The sequence below is a fragment of the Macrotis lagotis genome, chromosome 1, assembly GCF_037893015.1.
Source record: "Macrotis lagotis isolate mMagLag1 chromosome 1, bilby.v1.9.chrom.fasta, whole genome shotgun sequence".
Taxonomy (NCBI): Eukaryota; Metazoa; Chordata; class Mammalia; order Peramelemorphia; family Peramelidae; genus Macrotis; species Macrotis lagotis.
In genome coordinates, this window is record NC_133658.1 from 298,523,925 (window position 1) to 298,549,368 (window position 25,444).

Sequence of the window (25,444 nt, forward strand, 5' to 3'; positions counted from 1 at the left end):
AACCCTTAAAATATTTCCATTTTCATTTTTGTCCACTTTGTCAATCTGATGGGAGTGAGGTTCAGTCTGAAGAATTGCTTTAATTTTCATTTCTCTCATCATTAATGATTTGGAGTGGTTTTCATGACTTAAAAGCTTAGATTTCTTCATTTGAGGACTTTCAGAGCAAGTTACTTTTTACACACCTGTAAAATGAGGTTAAATCTCATAGACATATAAAGAAAACAATTGTAAAACTACAGAATGGTAAAATCTGTAAAATAAGTTTACTGATATCTGTCAAGTGACCCTGGCCTTATTGACCTTAGAGTGTATATTAAGTAGAAGGGTGAAGTGGAAAAGATGATTTTAAAACTATTTGCCTGGATTGGGGAGTGGATATGCTTCAAAATTGGGAAGAACTGGGTTTAAGGTCTGCCTCTGACCCACTTAATTTCATCCCGGGCAAATAATTTTAACTTTTCCAAATTCCAGACAACTAACCAAGGTTTTTAAATTGCAGAACAGTTATTGATAAAAGGAATTTTCTTATTTGCAGTTATCTACACTCCTGTAGATAACTATAGATAAGCTCTACCTTATAACAATTCTGTAATGTAGATTATAATGACATGTTCATTTTACAGATGAGAACTGAGGTTTAGAGATTATGACTTTCCTATGCTTAAATGGGCAGGTTTAGAAGTAGGTCTGACAAAGGCCAGGATACATTCTTTAGACTTCAGAATAGTCTGCTGATCCACCTATCTTTTGTAGTTAAGCATGGAAGATAAAATGCATCCTGCTAATAGAGACTCCATAAATTTTAAATCTGATGGTTAGAAGTCATAATTTATATTTGCATATCTGATACAGACTTAAATGAAGTTTTTTGTGGTCTTGAATTTTGTTCACTAGAGTAAAAAGATAATGCAATAAAGTAGGTACAGAAAGAGCTTGCTTAAAATTTTTATTAAGCCTTTTAAAATCTTGAAAGGAAAGGGGACCAGTGTAAATGAAGATTGAATTGTCTTGGACACAGGACATTGAGTTCAGATGAAGGCAACTTTTGTAGACTTTCCAAACCAGCCCGTTAGAGATTTGCAAAGAACCTGCAGAAGAGATTTGCAAAGAACCTGCAGAACAGACTTTTATAAGAGTTTTAAAAAAAGCCTATGATCTTCCCTTTACTAGTTTGAGAGGAAGGTAAGTGTAGTAAATATGAAGAATTTCAAAGATAGCAAGCAATCAGGGAGGTTTTAAAATTTCAATCATTGATTTTTTTTCTTCCAGGAATCATATTTTAAGATTGTGCTGCTTTGAAGAAATCAAAGTTTAAATTAGCTTTGGCTAGTAATTTAGTACAGAACATTCTTATATGTTATTTAGGCCTAGTTTTTCCCATATTCATGCCTTTGGTAACCTCTTACTCAGCTGCATCAATGTAACCTATCTTGGATTACCCTTTGGAAAACCCTTAATGTTATTTCTGATAAAAAGTTAGTGATATTCATTGCAAAACATCAACTTGACTTAAAAGTTATTTATATAATAGCATGTATACAGCTATCATCCCTTTACTATAAACCATCATAACAGTTAACCTTACTTGCCTTGTTCTTACTGCCAAATCTAGTTATTCTGAATTCTGTAAGTATTGCTTGAGTCCTATACCACAGGTATCTTACTCATGTTTTAAAAAGCCATTTGTTAAAATTATCAAGTCAAAGTTCATTTTCTAGATGTAGCCTTGCACTTAAAACTAACTTAAGGCCTCTGCCTAATACTTCCTTTGGCATATACTACATACCTAGTAGGATTGTGTGATTACTTTGTCTTGTGTTAAATATTAACAAAAGTAGAAAAGTGGCAATTGAAGAGACAGTTATCTGTAAAATAATTATAACTCAATAGAAATATCTTCCAAGCAGAATCAAACTTTATTTGGGATAAAATTTTGTTTGCTCAGTTATCCTGCATTTTAAAGCTATAAGTGACTAGGGCCAAAGAACATTGGGAAAGAGAAAAATATTAGTATATTTTCAAAAAATGAAGTAGTTTGACATGTCTGACTTACTACCAGAATTGAGTCTGAGAGCAGCTCTGAGTTCTTAATCCCCTTTCCAAATATTTTCCGCATATAGTCTAATTTTAGAAAGCCATTTCTAAGAATAGGGTCATACCTATTGATAGGAACAATGGACATGTTATACTCTTGTAAAACATCATGGAAATGGTTTCATGAAATGATTTTTTTTTAAATCATGTGTGTAATCCCAGCTACTGAGGAGGCTGAAGCTGGTGGATCTATTGAGCTAGGAATTTTGAGCCACAGTGGTCTATTTTGATCATGTATCTATATTGCATTAATAGAGTCAACCCTCAGGAACTGGGGCTGGGAGTGATGAGAAAGAAGGATAGGACACCAAGGTTGCCTAAGGACTAAACTGGCTCAGGTTGGAAATGTTCAAAATTTCTGGACTGATTAGTATAGTAGGATTGGGTTGTTAGTGACTCACTTGTACTGCCAGAGTGGACAAGATGGGGAGACCTAGACTAAGAAAGAAAGAAAATCACTAATTAGCAAAGATTTAGCCTAACTTTACTGTAACTAGCATTATAGTAAGGTTAATAGCTAAATATCTTTGTAATTTAAAGAACAGTCTACATAAAATCCTGAATTAGGTCTGTTGGCAGAAATTCAGAAATAAAATCCTGTATTCTGATTCAACCACATTTGTATAATGATTGGACAATATTTTTTAGTTGCTTTAAATCTTAAAGTATAGGTAATTGACTTAAATTGAACCCTTTTTTCTGTTTTTGACAGCCCTATTCTTTGCCAGAAGAATGAATTTGGAATGACTGGAATTCTTGGTTTTCTCTTACTTGACTTTTAATGATTGTTTAGTTTGTCAATTAAATTATTCTTTTTTTGTGTGTGGGGGGGAATGGAATATCCTGTTCCTGAAAAAAAAAGAAGAAAAGGAAATAGAGTGAACAATATTATTTACTTTTTCTTTCCAGAAAAAAAAATCCCATCACACCATACCTGTGTGTTACTTATATTACTTATAAATGCTACGTAAGTTGTCCTGTGTGTGTAGAAGGCCCATGCCAACAATCTCATAACATTGGATAAATCTCTTAGCAGGATTGGAAAGTGATTTATGAGGGTACTCTCCTGAAATTTTAAATGGAACAAGGAGAGGAATTTAAACATCTATTTCAGTGCCTCCTCTGGTAATTATATATTAGCATTTTTTGTTTAAATGTTTCATGTATACTGATTGTTCATTTTAATATAGAAGGTAGCATTTTTTTGTTTTGTTTTTTGGGTTTTTTTTTTTTCAAGACAATGGCATTAAGTGACTTGCCCATGGTCACACAGCTAGCTAAGTATTAAGTATCAAGTATCAGATGCCTAGCTGGTACAGTGGAAAGAGCACTGGCCCTGGAGTCAGGAGTACCTGAATTCAAATCCAGCCTCAAGATACTTAATAATTACCTAGCTGTGTGGCCTTGGGCAAGCCACTTAACCCCATTGCCTTGCAAAAACCTTAAAAAAGAAAAAAAGAATAAAGTACACTCATGAGGAAGATGGAGTGCTGAGAATATGAAAATGAATTTTAAGAGTGTGACCATGGAGTATTAATTTTTGTAGTCTTACTACTGCTTTTAATCAACTGATAGGAGGTAGAGGAAGAAAGAAAATTAAAATGAAGAATATGAAAGAAGTTGACTTTCAGGACTTAGTCATCTTATAATTCTCAGAGATTCTTTAATCATATAAAAGCTATCTAGTTTGTTCATTTGGATCCTGGGAATTACAACCTTCTGACACTGTCTTAAAATGAACACTTTGTATATGCATCCTTTAGTTTTGTATGGGTGTCCACTTCCAAAAGACTACCACAAAAGAGTGAGGGAAGTATCTGTCCAGACTCAGAAGTCAGTTCCTTATGTTTCTTTTTTATGTAATTCTGTTAATTTTCCTAAATTTCAGCCCCTCTGTTTGAGATAATATTGTTACAATTAAACTTAATGTGTAATTTCATTTAGATTATTTATGGAGTAAAAGTTGAATTTTCACAATTCCTAGAAAAAAATTGGAGGAAGATTTCTTGATGTCTTATAAAAATTACTTTTTTGCCTACAGGTGTTGGAAAGATTAGTATTCTTATTTTGGGGGCATTTTAGTTTATAAAGTTGTTTATATGGTTTCCCTGGGAATTGTTAGAAGTTTCTTTTCTCAGTTTTCTCTTAGATGTTAGTGCAAAATTATTTCTTTCTAAATGCTCAATAAGCCATAAATGATATAAAATAAATGATTCAACTTTTTTCATTTTGAGGTAGAAGATAGATATTTCTGTTGAGTTGTTCTTTCATTACTACTAATAAAGAAACAGGGCTTAAAATTGTTAAAAGGAGGATGTTAAAAAAGATAGGATGTAGTAGAACAGATCAATTCAACAAGCCTACTATGTGCCTGACATTGCTGAAAGACCTTACTTTTGCTAGGGAAACAAAATGTACATAGAAAATTAAATACAGAATAATATCCAGGAGAAGAGCACTAGCAGAAACTAGTGAGAAGGATAAGCTGACCTTTGAAGAAAATGGGAGTCTATGAAGTAGAAGGAGAGTAGTACATACCTTGTACAGATATTTGGAGATGGGAGGTGGGATGTTATATGTGGAGAACCAGTAGACCAGTTTAGCTGGAATTTAGAATGAATAAGAGAGTTATATGTAAATAAGACTAGAAAGGTAAGCTGTAGGTAGTCACATTATAAAAGTCTTTAAAAGTAAAAAAAAAAGAAATTTGTATTTGATCTTATAGGCAAAGAGAGAACTACATGAAGCTTCTTAGGCAAAATGGAGGTGACATGGTCAGATATACTGGGAATACTTTAGGAGTATTGTTTAGCAGCTATGTGGAAGATGGATTTGGAAAAGAAACTAGAAATAAAGATGAATTGGGAGGCTAATGCAGTAGGTTGGCTTTCAAGGAGTGATGAGGATCTTAACTGGGGTGATGACTGTGAGTAAAGAGAAGCGAATGGATGGGAGCTATGTTTTGGGGGAGGGGAGAAATAGAATCAGTAAGACTTGGCAGCAGATTGAATGTGAGGGAAAGGAAAGAAACAGTCAAGGATGATAGTGGCCTTTTCAAAAATAAATTAGGAAGAGGGGAAGATTTTGGGTGAAAGATGAATTCTATTTTTGACATGTTGAATTTGAGGTGCCAGTAAAGGGGCAGGGATTGTTTGACTTTTGTTTTTCTTTGTATCCTCAATACTTAGCATAGTGTCTTGAACATTATAGGCCTCAATAAATATTTATAGGCTAGACAATAAAGTATATGGTTGAAGGTGTCCAGTAGATGATGAGGCTAGTCTAGAATTCAGGAGAATGATTGGAATCTTCTGCATAGTAGTAATTTGTGCCTCTGGGTGAAAATGAGATCCCTGATAGAGTATAGAAAGAGGACCAAGGATAGAGCTCTTGGGGTTCAACACTCAGAAATAGGAAAGGAGACTAAGAAGGACTGAACAGTTTGACTAGAAATAAAAAAAGCAATGTTATAAAAACCCTGAGTTAAAAGGTTATCTAGCTGAGAATAGTAGAAAAGGACAGAGAAAAGGCCATTGGATTTGGCGTGTTGATAATAATCATTTGGCATGTTGATGACAGTCATTGGTAATCGTGGAAAGAGCAGTTTCAGTGGAGTAATAAACCAAAAATCGGATGCAAGGTTAAAAAGTAAATGTGAATCAGAAAATGGAAACAAGTATAAACTTCTTTTCCTAAGAGTTTGATTTTGAAACAGAAGAGAAAGAACCAGTAAATAAAGGAAGGAGGAGAGTGAATTATTGAAGGAGTAAGCTACTTATGTTTAGGGAAACTTAGATAAGAACTATTCTTTTGTTTTGCTTTTGTAGTTTTTGCAAGGCAGTGGTGTTAAGTGACTTGCCCAAGGTCACACAGCTAGGTAATGAAGTGTATGAGGTCACATTTGAACTCAGGGGCTCCTGAGTCCCAGGGCCAGTACTTTACCCTCTGTGCCACCTAGCTGCTTTTATTGAAGATTTTTCCTAGTTTCATTCTTAAGTGGGGATAATGAACAGTAAAGAGAAAAAAATTGACCCTCTTTTCCTCTCCCCACTGCTGCAGGATTGAACTTGAACTGTGTGACTCCAGAGTCCTTTTTTGGGATGGGGCTGGACCACAGAGGCCTGAAGAATATTCAGATCATTTTATGCCCACTAATTCACCTGTGTGATCTTTAGTTTCTTATCTGTAAAAATCTCTAAGATACTTCTAGCTCTAAATCTTCTGATATTATTGTATATGGGATAAAAATAACACTAAACAAAATCTTCAGGAACTTACTGAGCAAAAGAAATTTTATTTGCTTTTTTTTCGAGAAAAGGGAAATCGCAAATCTCTCACCAAAGATGGCAAGGATCAAAGGGCTGCACCCAAAGGACAATCTAGCAAGATTATACAGGTCCTAACACAGGTCTCCCCTTAACCCTCCCAACCACCTTCTCCTTTAACCCATTGGCTAGGTCACTGAAGGTACATTTTTATTCAAGGAAAATCTACCCCAGCAACAGACCCAAAGAAAAGCATGAAATATTTTTCCCATCAGATGGTGAGATAACTTAGGACCTTCCTCTCTATCTTAATGAAGTATGTCTATGTCCTCCCAGTTTGCATAAAGCAAGTGGCTCATGAGCTTCTCTTTAGGAATGCAAGGTCTTTGTAGGAATAGCACAATAAGGGGCAGCTAGTTGGCTCACTGGATAGAGCACTGGCCCTGGAGTCAGGAGGACCTGAGTTGAAATCCGGCCTCAGACACAAAGCTGTGTGATCTTGGGCACGTCACTTAACCCCATTGCCTTGCAAAAATATAAATTAAAAAAAGCCTTTAAGAATAGTACAATAATAATATAATAATAATTTGTTTTTCTTAATATTTCTTAACCCTAAGAGGACTTCACTAGGAATAACCCTGTGAGGGTTTTATTGGGAATATTCCACTTAATGGGAAGAATCTTCCCATATTTGTATTCCTCAGTAATTAAAGTCACTCTCCTGAAGTATTTCTGATTTACATGATTTGAGAAAGTACTTTTAACAGAATTTCTTCCATCAATTTGTGCTTCCCTTTTGCCAGATAATTAAGTTTCTCTTGCATTTCTTTTCCCGATTTTTCTATTTGATTTTAAAAATCATTTTTGAACTCTATTCCAAGAAGTCTTTTTGGGCTGGAGACCAATTCAGATTCATCTCTGCCTTCACATGTAGTGTTTTTTCTGCCATCTTTTTTATTTTTTATTTTTTAATTTTTTTTCAAGGCAATGGGGTTAAGTGGCTTGCCCAAAGCCACACAGCTAAGTAATTATTAAGTGTCTGAGGTCGGATTTGAACCCAGGTACTCCTGAATCCAAGGTCGGTATTCTATCCACTGCACCACCTAGCTGCCCTGTGCCATCTTCTTTTAAGATGGTGTATTGTCCATCCTTATCTCCTGGTTAATTTTCCATAGACCCTGCTTTTCTCTCACATTTTGAGTTTTATTACTGGGCTCTATCCCAAGGTTTTTGCATTGAGGTAGGGGTTCACAGCTTTTCAGTGTTGAGGACCCTAGAGGCCTGCTCATTAGTCTGGGGCTATCCCATTGAGGGACTGATTGCTCACTGCGCCTGCTCCTGGGCCCTTTCTGTTGGGAATGGTGGGAACAGTCAGAACTTGTTATCTGGGCTGGAACACCTATAGCTTGCTCACTGGGTTAGGTCTTCCAGTTGAAAATGTTGGGGGCAGGGGTTGGAGTCCTTCCAGCTGACCTGCTGAACCCAGATTCCCGAAGGCCTCCACTGGAGAGATCTCTTACACCTGAAAACCTCCACTGGTCTCTGCCTTGTCACTTAGTCTATGCCCTGGTTTTCTGTTCCTTGCCCTGGGCACACTCAAGCTCCACTCAAGACAGACCTTGCTGGAAGATGCTCCACTCTTTTATGGGTTCTGTTGTTCCAAAATCTGTTTAGAGGCTTAATATTATTTCTGAAGGAAACCTAGGAGAGCTTAAAATTACTGGCTTCTTGTTTCCATCTTGGCTTTGCCTCCTTTTGATAGAATTTTAGCACCATTATTTTTTAGGATTAAAAATCAAATGTGAAGGGCAGCTAGGTGGCACAGTGGATAGAGCATCAGACCTGGGAATCAGGAGGACCTGAGTTCAAATCTGGTACCAGATACCTAATAATTGTCTTAATTGGCAATAATTGGGCAAAGTTCACTTAACCTCATTACCTTAAATAAATAAAATTTTAAGAAAAATCAAATGTGAATACATCCTTTCTTCCTACCTTCCTACGAAAACAATACTTTTAGCTTACATCTAGAAGTGGGGAAAGTAAATCTCAGATTACTTCAGTTCATCTCTTCATCTAATACATCTTTCTTTTGTGAAATGATGCTTTCCTAAAAGATGTTAGCTTTAATATAAAATACTTGAGAGTCTACCTGCCAAGGCAGGCTCAAAAACTTTTTTGAAAACAATTACAAAACACTTCTTACACAAATAAAATCAGATTTAAATAACTGGACGAACATCAACTGCTCAAGGATAGGTCAAGCTAATATAATAAAAATGACAATTCTACCAAAACTGAAGTACCTGTTTAGTGCCCTATCAAAATCCCCCAAAATTACTTCGTTAGAAAAAATTGTAAGTAAATTCATATGGAGAAATAAAAATTCAAGAATTTCCAGGGATTCAATAAAAAAGATGCAAAAGAAGGTGATTTAGCCTTATCAGATCTAAAATTATAAAGCATCAGTCATCAAAACTGTCTGGTATTGAGTAAGAAATAGAATGGTGGATTAGTGGGAATAGACTAGGTGCAATAGCAGCAAATGATTATAGTAAACTGCTGTTTGATAAACCCAGAGAATCCAGCTATTTGGGATAAAAACTCTAATAAAAAAGTGTTGGGAAAATTGGAAGTTAGTATGGCAGAAACTTGGATTAGACCAACACCTCACACCCTAAAGATAAGATCAAAATGGATACAGGATTTAGACATAAAAAACAATATTATAAGCAAACTAGAAGATCATGACGTAGTATGCCGGTCAGATTTATGGAAAAGAAAGCAGTTTATGACCAAGGAAGAGATGAAGAACAAACTAGATAATTTTGATTGTATTAAATTAAAAAGCTTTTGAGCAGACAAAACCACTGTAACCAAAATCAAAAGAAATGTAATAAATTGGGAAATAATTTTTACAACTAGTATTTTTGACAAAGGACTCGTTTCTAAAATAGAGAACTGAGTCAAATTTTCAAAAAAACAAGCCATTCCCCAATTGACAAATGGTCAAAGGATATGCAAAGATAATTTACAGATGAGGAGATCAAAGCAATCCATAGTCATATGAAAAATTGCTCTAAATCATTACTTTTTAGAGAAATGCAAATTAAAGCATCTCTGAGGTACCATCACTCACACCTCTCAGACTGGCCAGTATGACCAGAAAGGACAATGATCAATGTTGGAAGGAATGTGGGAAATCCGAGACACTAATAATTGTGGAGCTGTGAACTCATCAACATTTTTGGAGAGCAATTTGGAATTATGCCCAAAGAGCAACAAAAATGTGCATACCCTTTGATCCAGCAATACCACTACTGGTTCTATACCCTGAAGAGATTATGAAAAAGGGTAAAAACATCACTTGTACAAAAATATTCATAGCAACCCTGTGGTGGCAAAGAATTGGAAATTAAGTGAATGTCCTTCAATTCAGGAATGACTTAGCAAACTGTGGTATATGTATATTATGGAACACTATTGTTCTATTAGAAACCAGGAGAGATGGGAATTCAGGGAAGCCTGGAAGGATTTCCATGAACTGGTGCTGAGTGAGATGAGCAGTACCAGACAAACATTGTATACCCTAACAGCAACATGGGGGTGATGATCTACCTTGATGGACTTGTTTGTTCCATCAGTGCAACAATCGGGCAATTTTGGGGTGCCTGCAATAGAGAATACCATCTGTATCCAGAGAAAGAATTGTGGAGTTTGAACAAAGACTAAAGACTATTATCTTCAATTTCGGGGGGAAAAAACTTACGTAATTTTGCTCTCTTATATTTTATTTTTCTTCCTTAAGAATAGGATTTCTCTCTCATTACATTCAACTTAGATCAATGTATACCATGGAAACAATGTAAAGACTAACAGACTGCCTGGGGGGTGGGGGGAAGGAAGCAGGAATAGGGGAAAAATTGTAAAACTCAAAATAAATAAAATCTTTCTTGGAAAACAAAAGATGTTAGCTTTCATTTCATTGAGAGGACACTGTTTAGAATTTTCAAAATTCCTAGCATGGTTACAGAAAATAAGCAACTCTATTGCTGAATTGGACTGTTTGACTAGGTTGCAGAGTAATGATTATTAACTCATAAGTTCTGTAATCCGTAATTGGGGAATATTGGTATATGTTATAGAGAAATCAAGGAAAAAAAATAAGAACTTTGGAAGACCAATGCATTTTGTAATTAGGTCAACTTGATGAAACCAATGAAGCAAAGAAATGATGATAAAACTATATAGTCCACTAATTAGAAGTAGAATCATAGTTGTATAGAACTGGGAGGGAGATCTTAGATCTAGTACAGATCCCTTATTTTATGGATAGGAACCCACAACACAAACAATTTAAGCTACTTGCCCAAATATCCAAGTGATAAGTAGATCTAGGTTTTGAACCCAAGTGTTTTGACTCTAAATCAAGGTTTCATTGTTAAAATTCATTTCTTCTGGTGCTGGTATTTGGAATGATTTCCTTGAGAGTAAAAATATCTGTTTCATTATGAAACAGACAAACCCAGCATTGTAGTGAATTTTTTTTGAGAGGGCTTGCATTTTAAATAAATCATGTTCATTTTTTTCTCTTATAAACTCTAGGAAATTTTTAGGTATATAGAGTATTCCAAAGTTTTAGCTTAAAATTTCATTAAGATTTTTGGAATACCTTGTATAGTTTCTAGATATGATGCAGCTTAATAACCATGTTTGTCTTTTGAATTTCAATACTAGTTTTCATTCTTGTTTTTGGACAGGCTGTTCCATTATGGATGGAGGAGATGATGGTAATCTTATTATCAAAAAGAGATTTGTGTCTGAAACAGAATTAGATGAACGGCGTAAAAAGAGACAAGAAGAATGGGAAAAAGTTCGAAAACCAGAGGATCCAGAAGGTACAGAGATATATAGTTTGATATCTGAATGGGAACCCAATAACCTATCTACTAACTCATTGAGAGTTATTGTTTATCAAAAATCTAGTTCCTTTGGAGAGTCAGATTTACCTTATCTGTGAAATGATGATTTGGTCTTAATTGTTGCTAAAATCCTTTCTAATTCTATTTGTAGTTTGTAGCATATTTAGATTTAGTAAAGCATTTGGCAACCTCATCCTTTTGAAAAAGATGTGGAGACTGCAAAATTCAGAATTGTAGAATAACCAAAAGCAGAGCATAATTCCATGTGAAGGAAAGCCCCTAATGGAATGTTTCAGCAATGTGTCCTTGGTATATTTTTATCATTGACTTGGATGAAGTCATCAAAGGTCTGCTTTTTTGCAGATGACTTAAAGCTAACAGGAGAGAGCTAAATATGTTGGATGACAAACAGGATTCCAAAAAATCAAGTTGAGAATAGCAGGCTAATTAGATGAGATTTAGTAATGGCAACTGTAAAGTCCTACAGGAATTGAAAAAATCAACTACATATACAAAATAAAGGAATTGTGGCTTAAAAGCATTTCCTATTTAAAAAAAAGGTATATTTGGAAACTCAATAAGTTTGTAGTATGAAATAAAAATCCAATTAATAGTCTTCTTTTAGGCTTCCTTGAAAAAAGCAGAGCACATCCAGAACATGAAAAATAATCCCACTATCCTGCCCTGGCCAGATTACACCTGGCATATCATTCTGGTCTGGGTACCACATTTTAGAAAAAAAAAAAAAGCTGGAATGTGTCCAGAACACACGCTATTCTGCAAATACTCCAGAATAGAGTGACCAGGATAGAGAAAACTGGAGAATATATCATGTAAGAATCAGTTGAAGAAACTTGAGGATTTTTGTCTGCAGAAGAGTAGACTTAGGGGAGAACACGATAATCTTTTAAGTATTTGAAAGGCCCTTACACAGAAGGAGGGATTAGATAGTTGGTTGTTCTTGATCCCAGAAGTTGCAAAGAGGTAGATTGAGGATTGATGTAAAGAAAAAGAAAAATTGATAATTACAGCTATCTTAAAAAAACCATGGGCTACCTCAAGAGCCACAGGTTCACCCTCCCTGTAAGTCTTCCAAGTGGAAGCTGGTTAACTATTTTGGGGAGTTTCTGAAGAAGGGATTTTTTTTTTTCAGTTTTTAGTTGGACTAAAGATTCGTTCCAATTCTTGGGTTCTGTAATTCTGTGATATAGATAAGAAGATTTATGATTTATAAAACTATTAGGTTGATAAAATTTTAAATTGACTTGGATTTGCACATGTTAAGGAAACTTTACAGGCTAAAATAATTTATTGGTACCACTCACAGCATTTATCCTTCATTATCATTAGATTTGGAGTAAATTTATATTATTGAAAAAAGACAATCAAAAATTCATAATTACCAAACTCATATACTCATATTTCTCTTTTTAGAAGTCTTTGAGAATAATCTACACATATATCAAGGACTTCCTTGATGAAGATATTAACAACAACAAAAAACTAAGAATACTTTCATAAATTGTATTTTATTTAGTTTTGCAATCTCTTGAAGGCAATCCAGATTACTATCGTCTTCCTATTTAATTGTGGGTCTAGCTCCGCCATTTGTACTGTCTGTTCTAGATAAGCTTTCTGGTGGACAAGCTATCTATATTTAGGTTGTCATAGTGCCATGAACATTCTTCATCCACTTGGTCTTTCCTTTATGGATGATCAGGCTAAACTTTTTGAGCAGTCTGTTCCAGAAGAATCTTGAGAGTTCTGGGGCATGATGCAGCAAGGTTAGTCTTTCACAAATAGGAATATCTGGAGGAATTCACCCCTCCACTCAACTAATAGCTAATCATTGATATTTTTATATGTTTTTACATATATTTTATCTCAGAGATCCTCAACATCTCTATGAAATAGGGGCTATTACTTTTATAGATGAAGGCACTAGTTTGGAGAGATTATAGATCCAGGTGCTTCAGAGTCCAGCCTTGTCCTTTTATTTTATAAATTAGAAAACTGAGAATTGGAGAGGTGAGTGAACTTATCCAAGCTTACAGAAATATAAAGTATCAGGCAGAATTTGAACACAGGTTCTCTGACTCCAGAGCCTGTGAGATTTCCAGGGAGTGAAATGAAGCTTTGTTTGGGGTTGAACCAAAATATAGTGAATAATGGGGTATACACAACTTCATCTTTTCTGCAACTTACAGTCCTATTATATTTCCTGGTGTCACACAGTTGATGGTTTTCTGATATGGAAACTTATTCCTATTCTTCCTTATTTTACTGGTCTGGCACTTTATTCATTCTGTTATCATATCTTCTGCCTTACTATGCAAAGACATCTAGGAGATTTCTAGTGCATAATTTCTAGCACATAAATAGACCTCATTATAGAAAGAGAGACATGGACAGGAGTTGTGAAAAGATCTGGAGGTTTTTCATTCTGTTCCAGTGGAAGGAGTAACAACACTAGGGAGATCAGAAATATATCAAAGCAAGTCATTACACACACACACACACACACACACACACACACACACACACACACACACTCTTTATTTCTGCTTTCTTCATTCTGTGCTACCTCAAACAAGCCTTCCTGTATTTCTTAATTCTTCATGTTTGTTGCCCTTTCAGATGTAATAATGTTCCATTTCTGTGAGAAAGAGTGGAATAATGGATAGAGCCTTGTTATGCTGTCACTAAACCTGACTTTCTTTTGTAAGAAATTATTCATGATATAAACAGGCTCCTGATGCCTATGGTCTCTCTCAGTTCTTGGGTTTTTTTTTTTTGTTTTGTTTTTTATGTTTTTGCAAGGCAAATGGGGTTAAGTGGCTTGCCCAAGGCCACACAGCTAGGTGATTATTAAGTTCCTGAGGCCGGATTTGAACTCAGGTACTCCTGACTCTAGGGCCCATGCTCTATCCACTGCGCCATCTAGCCACCCCGCTGAGTCCTATTTTTAAAAAAAGTTTTGGGGTGGCTAGGTGGTGCAGTGGGAGGTGGCTAGGTGGCGCAGTGGATAGAGCACTGGCCCTGGAGTCAGGAGTACCTGAGTTCAAATCCGGCCTCAGACACTTAATCACCTAGCTGTGTGGCCTTGGGCAAGCCACTTAATCCAACATCGCTTGCAAAAACTTAAAAAAGAAATGTAAAAAAGTGTTTTATTTTTGCCTTTTGTTTTTTATACCACAGACATTTCTGATCTTTTCCCCACCTATCCATACCATTTTTCACAAAGGAAAATAGTTGAGGACAAACTTCTAATTCAACCACACTTATTGAGTTATGCATTATTCATCACTATTGAGTGCTACATTTCTCTACTGGAATTAATATCAGTTATTGCAATATGTAATCTAAATTCACCTTTTTAGTGTTTTTAATTTGTATGATTATAGTTATATATTACATGTATACTTATAATCTGTGTATGTATACCATACAAGTTTTGCTTTCCTTCTGTAACCAGTTCATAAAAATCCTTCTGTTTTTTTGAATTCCTTATAATCTTTTTATGGTACAATAATGTTTTTATTACATTCCTTTAAATTTACTCAGCCATTCCCCAGTTAATGAATTTTTTTTTCCATATTTTGCTATCACTAAAATGCTGTTTTGAATATTCTAGTATACATAGGAATTAACCCTTTTTTATCTCTTTAGAGTTCAAGCCCAGTAGTGATATTGCTAGATCAAACAATGTAATAACTTTTTTCACACAATTGAAAATACTTGTTTTCAAAAATAGCTGAACCAGTTTCCAGTTCTGCCACTAACAGGTCAAAGTGCTTGTTATTTCCATAGCCCTCTTAAAACTATTTCTACCTTTTATCATTTAATTTCTTTGAGGGTATGAGATGTAACTTTAAGTTGTTTTTAGTTTTTATTTCTTTTAATTATAGTGATTTGGAGCATTTTTTTTATTCATTCTAGCCCCCTACAGGTACCCATAGTACCAGGTACATGGTAGAGTCTTAATGAATACTTTGATTGATAGTTATTATTAGTTTGAGATTATTTAAACAATTTTTTCATAAATCCCACTTTCTAATGTAATTGTTGTCTTGGTCATGCTTGTTCATGATATAGATCCAGAGCTCATGGATCTAGAGTGGGATGGGGTCTTACATATTCTCTAGTTCAACCCTCTTATTTTGCAGATGATGAAACTAAAGCACAGAGAAAGTCAGTGTGACTTATCTAAGGTCACATATGTAACAAGCTCTTGTTTCCACTGTATTTTTCTGTTTTCCTAAACCTCTTTAGAGTTTGGGAAATCTTGCCAGGTTCTTCACAGAACTTTCTCTGCTTTTTTATTTTAAAAATGTTAACCTCTAATAAGTTTCAGAACAATCTCAATAGTCATTTGTATGCTTTTGTTCATCTTGAGCATTGTCAGGTGAAATGACCAAAACTCACTTTTGTCTTGTTGCTTTCCATAATGAGTAAGCTGTCTCTCCCAGTTTCAGGGTGCACTTTTTTCAAGGAGAACCCCCCACAAGTCATTTTTCCATTTAGTTATTTAAAAAAAACTTTGTTCATTCAGAGCAAGAATGTTATTATTATAGCATCATAAAGCCAAAGGAACCTTAGATATCATTTAGTCCAGTTCTAGAACTGGAAGTCATCCCCCTAGAAAGTTATTTCATTTCCCAAGATCACAAAAGTTAATGAGTGAAGCTGAGTAGGTTTTCAAACTCAAGTCCTTTGACCCAAAATCCAGTGCACATTCCAGAAGACACAGAATGTTCATTAATTTTAGTAATAGATTGAAGGTTGAAAAATATGAAGTTATATTAACATTTATAGATTTTCCCCAAAAGCATGATTTGTGTCATTCTTCTCCTTTTTTGCCACTAGTCCATCATCACCATGATAGGGAAATGAAGAGGGATGAAGAGCATTTAGCACACTTTTTTGTTATTTTCTAGCCCTTTTGTAGCAAGTTTCTCTGACAGGCTAGTCCTTAAATGGCAAATAGCGAGTCTCTTTCTGGGTCTATACAGTTTTTCCAGTTTTTTGGGACACGTCAGAACTTTCTCTAGCATAGTCTTTGAGAGATTAAGGTTACTTCCATTTCATATAAGAACCTCCTGTGGCACCAAAATTGATCTTAAAAAAAGTTGTAAAGTACATTTGGATTTTTCCTCCACACTTTTCAGAATGTCCTGAGGAGGTATATGATCCTCGATCCCTATATGAAAGACTCCAGGAACAAAAAGACAAGAAGCAGCAGGAATATGAAGAACAGTTCAAATTCAGTAAGTCTGAGTGAGTTATGTAATTCATGAACTTTGGTCATTGTCTTATGCTTATTTGTCTCACATGATGTTTTGCCCCAGAGAGTCCATAATATTGTATGACTGGTTTACAGCTTTCAAATTCTCATTTAGAAGTAATTGAAATTGTGGCCTTTTGCCATTCATATAGTATTAAGCATTTTTGTCTCAAACTCAAGAAGCCCAGATTAATCTCTGTATTCCATCACATCTGTGGACTCACATTTGGTAAAGGGGACAATAGAATATTTTTATGTCATTTTGTTTATTCAAAGAGCACTGTCATTTATTGATTCCTTCTTCCTCTCCCCTAGAGGATTGGCTGTTTATTAAAGAAAAGACTTTAGTTGATAATATTTTCCCTTTAGTCTACTAAATGTGCCTCATTCTAATTATTTCCTCAGAAAACATGGTAAGAGGCTTAAATGAAGATGAGACAAATTTTCTTGATGAGGTTTCTCGGCAGCAAGAGCTAATAGAAAAACAGCGGAGGGAAGAAGAACTGAAAGAACTGAAGGAATACAGAATATCCTTTGTACTGTATGTTGAAATGTTGGGCAGCATCTCAGGGAATCTGGAAGTAAATGTCTCTGAGTCTCAGTTTCTCTGTCAGGAAAGTGAAAGGATTTGATTAGATGATCTCAAAAAGCCCTTCCAGATCTGATATTTTAGAATTCTGTGATTTTTTTTTTGAACTCTTACGATATGCAGAAATTTCACTTTGTTTAGAATTAACCAGATTGACAAATCCGCAAATTAGTGCAAAACATCCTTGTTTTGTACTTACATATAAGGCAGTCCAGGAATAAATGCTGTACTACCTGTATTACTTGACCATGAAAGCTTTTGGGCAATTAGTAGTGGAAAAAGACAACACTAGTCTGGAAATCTGGAGACCTGAATTTCTAGTCCCTACTGGACAACTCAGAAGTTAGGAAAGTCAAAAGATCAGTTCTGTATATCTAGGGTCAGTTTCCCCAGGAGACATTTGGATTAGTGGATATAAGGTTTATTTCTAGCATGACATTGTTATTTAGAGATTTCTTGATATTTCATTATAGTATTGTGGAAGAGCAGGCAAAAGTCTCAGACCTCAATGTGTCTACACGTAGGTGTGACATATATTTTACATACTTAGTGAATCATTTAAGACCTTTTTTTAGGGTGACATTCCAGATGGTAGCATTGTATTTGACAAACTGTCAACTTAACATTTAAATGACAAAGATAAAATCTCCAACAAATAATATAATACAATGCAGACCTTAATGAACAAGATACAAAAGAAATGATATCTAGTTCTGTGACATTGTGTGGAAACACACTTTGGATGTAATATTTTAGATAATTGTGATTGTTTAGGAAAGAGATGAAAAACAGGCCTCTCAACCAGCTTATGGATATAACACTAATAATAAAACATAAAAGTGCCTAAATAGATGTTGATATAGAAATTGAAGGATTAGACATTTGTTTATTGAAGCTCTAAGTTAAGAGTTGAGTCTTTTTTGGCTTTGCATGAAAGTTGTTATAACAGGTTACTCTTCACAATACTCCAAAATATAAATAATTTCTTTTAGCTTGAATTTGTTTAGCTTAGGAGGAAAAAAAACTACATAATATTGCTATTTGACTGATTGTTTTTATTTTAAAAATTAATTGATATCTTGTTTTTACTTTATATTCTTTCCAAAAAGAAGGAAAACAATCCATCAATATCAGCCAGCACATCTGTCTCTGGGACCATGCTTGTTTATATTGTTCATTTTCTTTTTTTCTTTCCATTTCCAAAAATATACTCTATTTGTGTGTGTGTGTGTGTGTGTGTGTGTGTGTGTATGAAATGCTCAATCAATCATATTCCTCTACTTCTCTGAATTCTTCATGTTCATCATTTATTTTGTTGTTGAATTTTGTAATTGAGGAAGACCATGACATCAAATGAATGATGACATGACTTGCAAATTTATTATTATAAGGAGAATGGTGTGCAAAACTGCCTTTTCCAGAATCCTCATCACCCTGTGACCTGATCTAGTAGGAAATAGGCTTTTGGTGATGGTCTGGTAAGAGTCCTTGGTCTTAAGGATGTGGGTCCCTCCCATATAAGCAAGGCACTGAGGCATTGCCACCATATCATAATTTGTTTTAAGCATTCCCTCATCTAAAGGGTGACTGGGCTTGGAAATTAGATTTGTCTAATTATATGATTAAGCATATTATGAATATAATGGAATATTATTGTGCTTTAAGAAACTATGACAGGGACAGTTTTAGAGAAGCCTCAGAACAGCTTGATATATAAACTGCTGTAAAATAAAATGAATAAAATCATTTGTATTGTAGTTTAAAAAAACCCTTTGAATATTGTAAGAACTCTGATTTAAGACTCATGGCAAAGCAGGCTTACTGAGAGAAGGACTTAAGTTGCAGAATTCAACATACATTTTCAGACATGACCAATGTGAGAATTTGTTTTTGATTAACTGTGCATATTTATTACCAGGGTCCCCCCCCCCCAATTGGGGGTGAGAGGATTAGAATAGGATGGTGCCCTCTCTCCAAAAGAAAGAATAAAAAGAAAAGGAAGAAGAGGGTCATTCAAGCAATTTTTTTAAAAAGGCATGGAAGAGGGGTGGCTAGATGGTGCAGTGGATAGAGCACCGGCCCTGGAATCAGGAGTACCTAAGTTCAAATCTGGTCTCAGATACTTAATAATTACCTAGCTGTGTGGCCTTAGGCAAACCATTTAACCCCATTGCCTTGCAAAAAACCTAAAAAATAAAGACTATTTGATATTAAGGGCAGCTAGGTGGTGTAGTGGAAGGGCGGCTAGGTGGTGTAGTGGATAAAGCACCAGCCCTGGAGTCAGGATTACCTGGGTTCAAATCTGGTCTCAGACACTTAATAATTACCTAGGTGTGTGGCCTTGGGCAAGCCACTTAATCCCATTTGCCTTACAAAAACCTTAAAAAAAAAAAAGGCATGGAAGACAACAGAAAGAAGGCCAAAAGGAAAGAACAGCATTTAAAGTTATATTTACATGTTGAATTTATTTTATATATAAAAAAGCAAACTAAGTAGTAGAGATTCATAATCTCCTTTTTTGTGTTTCTTTTTCAATATGCTCATATTATTTGGTACTTATTAAGTTCAGAATAAATATGAAATTTAACACAAAACTTTGCCCCAGGGAATAGAGTAACTTAAGACTTTGTGTTCCTAATATGATCAGACCATATTTATATCTCTTCTTTATTCCTGGCAACAGAGCTGATGTATTGCTATGAGTTAATATATAGTTCTCAGGGAGAGATAGGTGGCACAGTGGATAGAGCACTGGCCTTGGAGTCAGGAGAACAGGAGTTCCAATCTGGTCTCAGATACTTGATACTAACTAGCTGTGTGACCTTGGGCAAGTTACTTAGCCCTGATTATCTTGCATCCAGGACCATCTCCAGTTGTCCTGATTCATATCTGGCCACTGGATCCAGATGACTCTGGAGGAGAAAGTAAGTGACTTTGCATAAAACCCCCTCACTCAAATCCAATTCACATGCTTGTCATGGTATCACCTCCCTAATATCATGGATGGGGGTGGCTAGGTGGCGCATTGGATAGAGCTCCAGCCCTGGAGTCAGGAGTCCCTGAGTTCAGATCCGGCCTCAGACACTTAAAAATTACCTAGCTGTGTGGCCTTGAGCAAGCCACTTAATCCCATTTGCCTTGCAAAAACCTTAAAAAAAAAGAATGAAGGATAAACATTATTATATTGTTTTCAGTAAAGAAACTTAATTGTGAATGAACCTAAGCAAATAACTCCAGTGATGAATGTATTTGTGACATGTTGAGCACTAGATGTCACTCTTGTTCTATACTAAATATCATTGATTAGCTAAATGACTTCTGGGAGAAAGCAGAAAGAAAACTATTTGTGTTCTTTGGGAAAATATCCATTCAGTTGCCAAGTATCTAATGTTGAAAATTCCTAACTTACAATCGAATCATTTGTTATCTAATGGCAAAAAAAGATCTATATAGATTATAAACTATTATGAATTTGCAGTTTGGCTAGACTTAATGAGGTTTTACAAACTAATGTTTTCATTATTGTTCCCATTTTAAGTGCTGATGATCTCCCTCCATCCTTTCTCACACTAGAGAATGCCATTATTTTGACACAGATTTATAAATATATGTAAAATTATACTGTGGGGCAGCTAGGTGGTGCAGTAGATTCAACACCAGCTCTGGAGTCAGGTTCAAAAATGACCTGACACTTAATAATTGCCTAGCTGTGTGACCTTGGACAAGTCACTTAACTCCATTACTTTAAATAAAAATTTTAAAAACCATACTGTACAGACTTCTTTTTATTAGTTCTTTTTCTGAAGTGGATGGCATCTTTTCTCTTAGATTCTTTAATAGTTGATTTGAGTTTTCAGAGTCTTCAGAATAACTTGGTTAATCTTCAAATGATATTGTTGTTTAGTTTATTTAGCATTCTTTTGGTTCTGCTCCTTTCATTTTTCATTATGTCATTCATCGTTTTCCATATTTTTCTAATCAGCCAGCTCATCATTTCTTAGAACATATAGTATTCCATCACAATTACATATCATAACTTGTTTAGTCTTTCCCCAGTTGATGAATATCCCTTCAATTAGTTCTTTGCCATAACAAAAAGAGCTAAATATAAATCTTTTAGTACAGAAAAGTTCTTTTTATTTTTTTCCTGTTCTCCTTGGGAAACAGAGCTAATAATGGTATTGCTGGGTCAAAAAGGTACACATTTTAATAATACTTTGCATATATTTCTAGATTGTTCTCCAAGATGGTTGAATCAATTCACAGTTCCACCACCAGTGTATTAATGTCCCAATTTTCCCCACATCCTGTCCAACATTTTGTCATTTTCTTTCTTTTATCATTTTAGTCAATCTGATAGGTGAGAGGTGATATTTCTAATCAATAATGATTTAGAGCAATTTGACTAGATATAATTTTGATTTCTTCATTGAAAAACTACTGTTTCATATCCTTTGACCATTTATCAGTTGGGTAATGGCTTATGCTCTTATAAGTCTGATAAAACTTTCTGCATAATTTGTGATGCTGAAATCTTGTGATATGAGAATCTGTAAAATTGTTTCCCAATTTTCTGCTGTCCTATTAATCTTGATTTTATTTATGCAAAACCATTTTTAATTTATCCATTTTATGTCTCACAATGATCTTTTTCTTGTTCATTCATAAATTATCCTATCCAAGGCAGCTAGGTGGCATAGTGGATAAAGCACTGGCCCTGGAGTCAGGAGTATCTGGCTTCAAATCCGGTCTCAGACACTTAATAATTACCTAGCCGTGTGGCCTTGGGCAAGCCACTTAACCCCATTTGTCTTGCAAAACATAAAAAAAAAATTACTGTGGGCATAAATTATCCTATCCATAAAACTGATAGGCAGTATACTCTTGTGTTCTTCTAATTTTCTTCTTTTTCCTTTATATCTAAGTCATATATCCATTTTTACCATATCTTAGTAAATGGTGTAAGATACTGATTTATACACAAATTTCTGCTAGATTGCTCTCCAGATTTTCCAATAATTTTTACCAAATGTATTCTTATCCCAAAAGCTTAAGTCTTCATATTTTCTAACACAAGATTACTGTAACCATATTCTATGTTATATTTTATGTCTACTATTACATTGATCTACCTTTCTGTTTCTTAGAATTTTGATAATTACTACCTTAAAATATAGTTCTTATATAATACTGCTAACTTCCCTTTACTTTTTAAATTAATTCCTTTGATATTCCTTTTTTGTTTCTTTCAAATGAATTTTTCCTTTTTTTCTAGCAAAATAAATAATTTTTTTTGTAATTAATTGATGATATTTGTCCTTTGTTCTCAAGGAAGACCATGACATCGAGGGAGGTAATGTCATGATAAGCATATGAATTGGATTTGAGAGGGGGTGCAGGCTAAGTCACCGACCTCATTTTTTCTCCTCAGTGTTATCTGGTGCAGTGGCCAGATATGAAGTAGGACAACTGGAGATGACCCTGGATGCGAGGTAGTCAGGGTTAAGTGACTTGCACACACACAGCTAGTAAGTGTCTGAGGCTGGATTCGAATTCCTTTCCTCCTGACTCCAAGACCAGTGCTCTATCTATTGTGTCATTGACCTTGAATAAGTTTAGGTAGAATTGTCATTTTTATTATATTGATTCTGCCCCCCTCCCCATTAATAATTACCCTTTCTCCAGTTATTTAATCTGACTTCATTTGTATAAAAAGTTTTATAATTATATTCAATATAGTTCCTGGGTTTGTCTTGGCAGGTATACTCATAATTATTTTATGCAATCTGTAGTTATTTTAAATGGGGATATAGCTTAATTTCTCTTTTTGCAGGATTTGTTGGTAATATATAAAAATGATGATGATTTATGTGGGCTACTTTGTTAAAATTGTTTTAATTAATTTTTTAGATTAATCTCTAGGATTTTCTAAGTATATCATCATATCATCTGTAAAAAGATAGTTTTATTACCTCATTGCTCTTTCTGATTCCTACAGTTTCTTTACAATATTGAATAATATTGCTGAAAATGGGTATATTTGTTTTACTTCTGATTTTATTGGGAAGGGCTTGTTCCCTTACAAATAAAACTTCCTGGTGATTTTAGGTAAATACATAATTTTGAGGAGAAGTTCATTTACATCTCTGCTTTTCAAGCTTTTTTTTTTATTAGTATTTGCAAGGCAGTGGGGTTAAGTGGCTTGCCCAAGGCCACACGGCTAGGTAATTATTGTCTGAGACCGGATTTGAAACCAGGTACTCCTTGACTCCAAGGCTGGTGCTTTATCCACTACGCCACCTAGCCGCCCCTCCAAGCGTTTCTAATAGGAATGAATGAGTATTATATTTTGTTAAAAACTTTGTCTGCATCGATTGATATAATCATATAATTTTTGTTATTGGGGTTATCAGTTATGTTAAACCATCCCTGCATTTCTAGTATAAATCCCACCTTGGTCATCATATATGTAATCTTTGTGATATATTGGATATGTCTCCATTCAGTCTTCTGGACAGTATGTTAGTTTTTATAAGACAGATTCAACACATCTATTTTTACTTAAATTCTACCTTTTGTCTATGAAGGCTCTTAGGAAAAACCGTTTGTTTTTCTGACTCAGCAAGAAAAAAACCTGTACCTCTTCCACAGTTCTAAGTGTCATGCTCTGTGCAAGGACAGGACTAAGTGTCCCTGGGCATTATAGGGTAATTTACTGAAAATTTGAGGTGGGGGTTTAGATTTTATAAAATTTCCCCCCTGGTTCTTTTATTTTAGACCACTTGGAATGGTGAAACGAGAATGGTTTAGAATAAAAAGAGGGAAGGATTTTTTCTTTCTTGATTTATCTAACCAGTTATATGGTATCAAAGCCTTTGAATGTCAAATGGGACGATCTGTTTTTCTGTCTTTGGCTCCTTTGGGTACCCTTTTCTTAAATTGGGGTCAGTGTTCTGAAAAAGCCAATTGGGTTTTTGGTTTTGATTTGCTTTTTGTTTGATCCTTAACCTTGAACTCACAGCACTCTTGCCAAAGTTGGAGTATCTTCAGATACCAAAAAGGAAGGGGAGAAGAAATTGTCTGTGAAGCCATTAGAAACCAAGAACAAGTTTTCTCAGGCGAAGTTGCTGGCAGGAGCTGTAAAGCATAAAAGGTGGGGGCTCACACAATTTTACAAATTAGCCCTTTACTTAACAGATAGAAGTTAGTTTCTTGTGTCATTCTTCCCTGGGTCTCTTGTCTACTCCCCAACCTCTGTATTAGGGAAGCTTTATGCTGGATCCTAGAAGAACAACAGCTTCTGGGGTTGTTTGGATCTTTATTCCTCTGACATCATTGTCCCATTAGACAACTAACCTTTGTATCTAATAGGGAGCAGGGTAGCAGAGTTGCATCCTTAAAAAACAGTACTGCCTTCCATCCACTGAGTAAGGCAAAGTAAATACCATTATATTACACCTCCCTTTCAAAAATTGAGTGATGGCACTGAGATAACAGAGTCTCAAGTTATGTCAATCTTACAAGTCAAAATGTTGATGAAGCGTACATAATAATGCTAAGTTTTATGTTATCTGTTTTATAAATTAATATATTTTGACATTTGACCACATGTTGGAAAGAAGTGTATTGAAGCTGCCTTAGTCTCTGAAAGAAAAATAAATCTAATACTCCTAATAGCATTTCCAACCTTTAAAAATGTTTTACCGATATTTTGAATCTAATTCAGTGAACATAAAGAGCACATCTGAAAACACATATCATCATTATTGTGACTTGGGTTTTTTCTTTATACTAATCTATAAACACTGACCACCCAACCAATTTCATTATTTAAATCTATATGCAAACTAGCTGAATCTTTGTTCATAATTTTAATTTAGGTGGGAATTCATTTTTCAGTAAGCTTCATTCAAAACTGTTTTGTGTCTTACAGAGTACTTTCTGTTGCCTTCAGTAATGGGATTAATTTCTAGTTTTGATCTGGGCCCTTTGTTTACATTGTCATAGATGAGCTCTTTAAAAGCGGAATGACTTTCATTGAATTATTTCACATATTTTCGACCCTGTGAAAACTTTTCAGAAAGACTCATTTTACCCTTTGTTTCATGCAAAATTGAAAATGTCTCAGTGATATGGCAAAGAAATGAGCTCTTTTCATGTTGAGCCCTTCATAACAAGGATACTTCTTACAACATTGATACTTTTGTTCTAGGACTTGGTCAGCTGGTTGTTTATAGAAGTAGTGTCACACAAAAAATGTAGTTGGAAGGATTCCTGCAGATCACAT

The 25,444-nt window shown here is 34.9% G+C and overlaps 1 protein-coding gene and 1 long non-coding RNA gene across 3 annotated transcripts in view; one reads left to right on the forward strand and one right to left on the reverse strand.

Moving 5' to 3' along the window:
* Nucleotides 1–940: 940 nt before the first annotated feature.
* Nucleotides 941–15,851, reverse strand: LOC141505429 (uncharacterized). Of its 2 annotated transcripts, XR_012473600.1 has the most exons (4): nt 15,710–15,851; nt 4,636–4,700; nt 2,499–2,535; nt 941–1,091 (listed from the first exon to the last, which is right to left on the reverse strand). It is a non-coding gene; the product is annotated as an uncharacterized LOC141505429 (long non-coding RNA). The 2 variants fall into 2 exon arrangements; XR_012473599.1 differs by lacking the exon at nt 2,499–2,535.
* PSME3IP1 (proteasome activator subunit 3 interacting protein 1) overlaps nt 11,124–25,444 on the forward strand; it is a 29,016-nt gene continuing 14,695 nt past the window's right edge. Inside the window, exons 1-4 of the mRNA XM_074211261.1 lie at nt 11,124–11,260; nt 16,453–16,551; nt 16,974–17,095; nt 24,177–24,310. Of these exons, the coding sequence (XP_074067362.1) occupies nt 11,134–11,260; nt 16,453–16,551; nt 16,974–17,095; nt 24,177–24,310 (482 nt within the window). The 5' untranslated portion in view covers nt 11,124–11,133. The remainder of the gene's footprint in view (nt 11,261–16,452; nt 16,552–16,973; nt 17,096–24,176; nt 24,311–25,444) is intronic.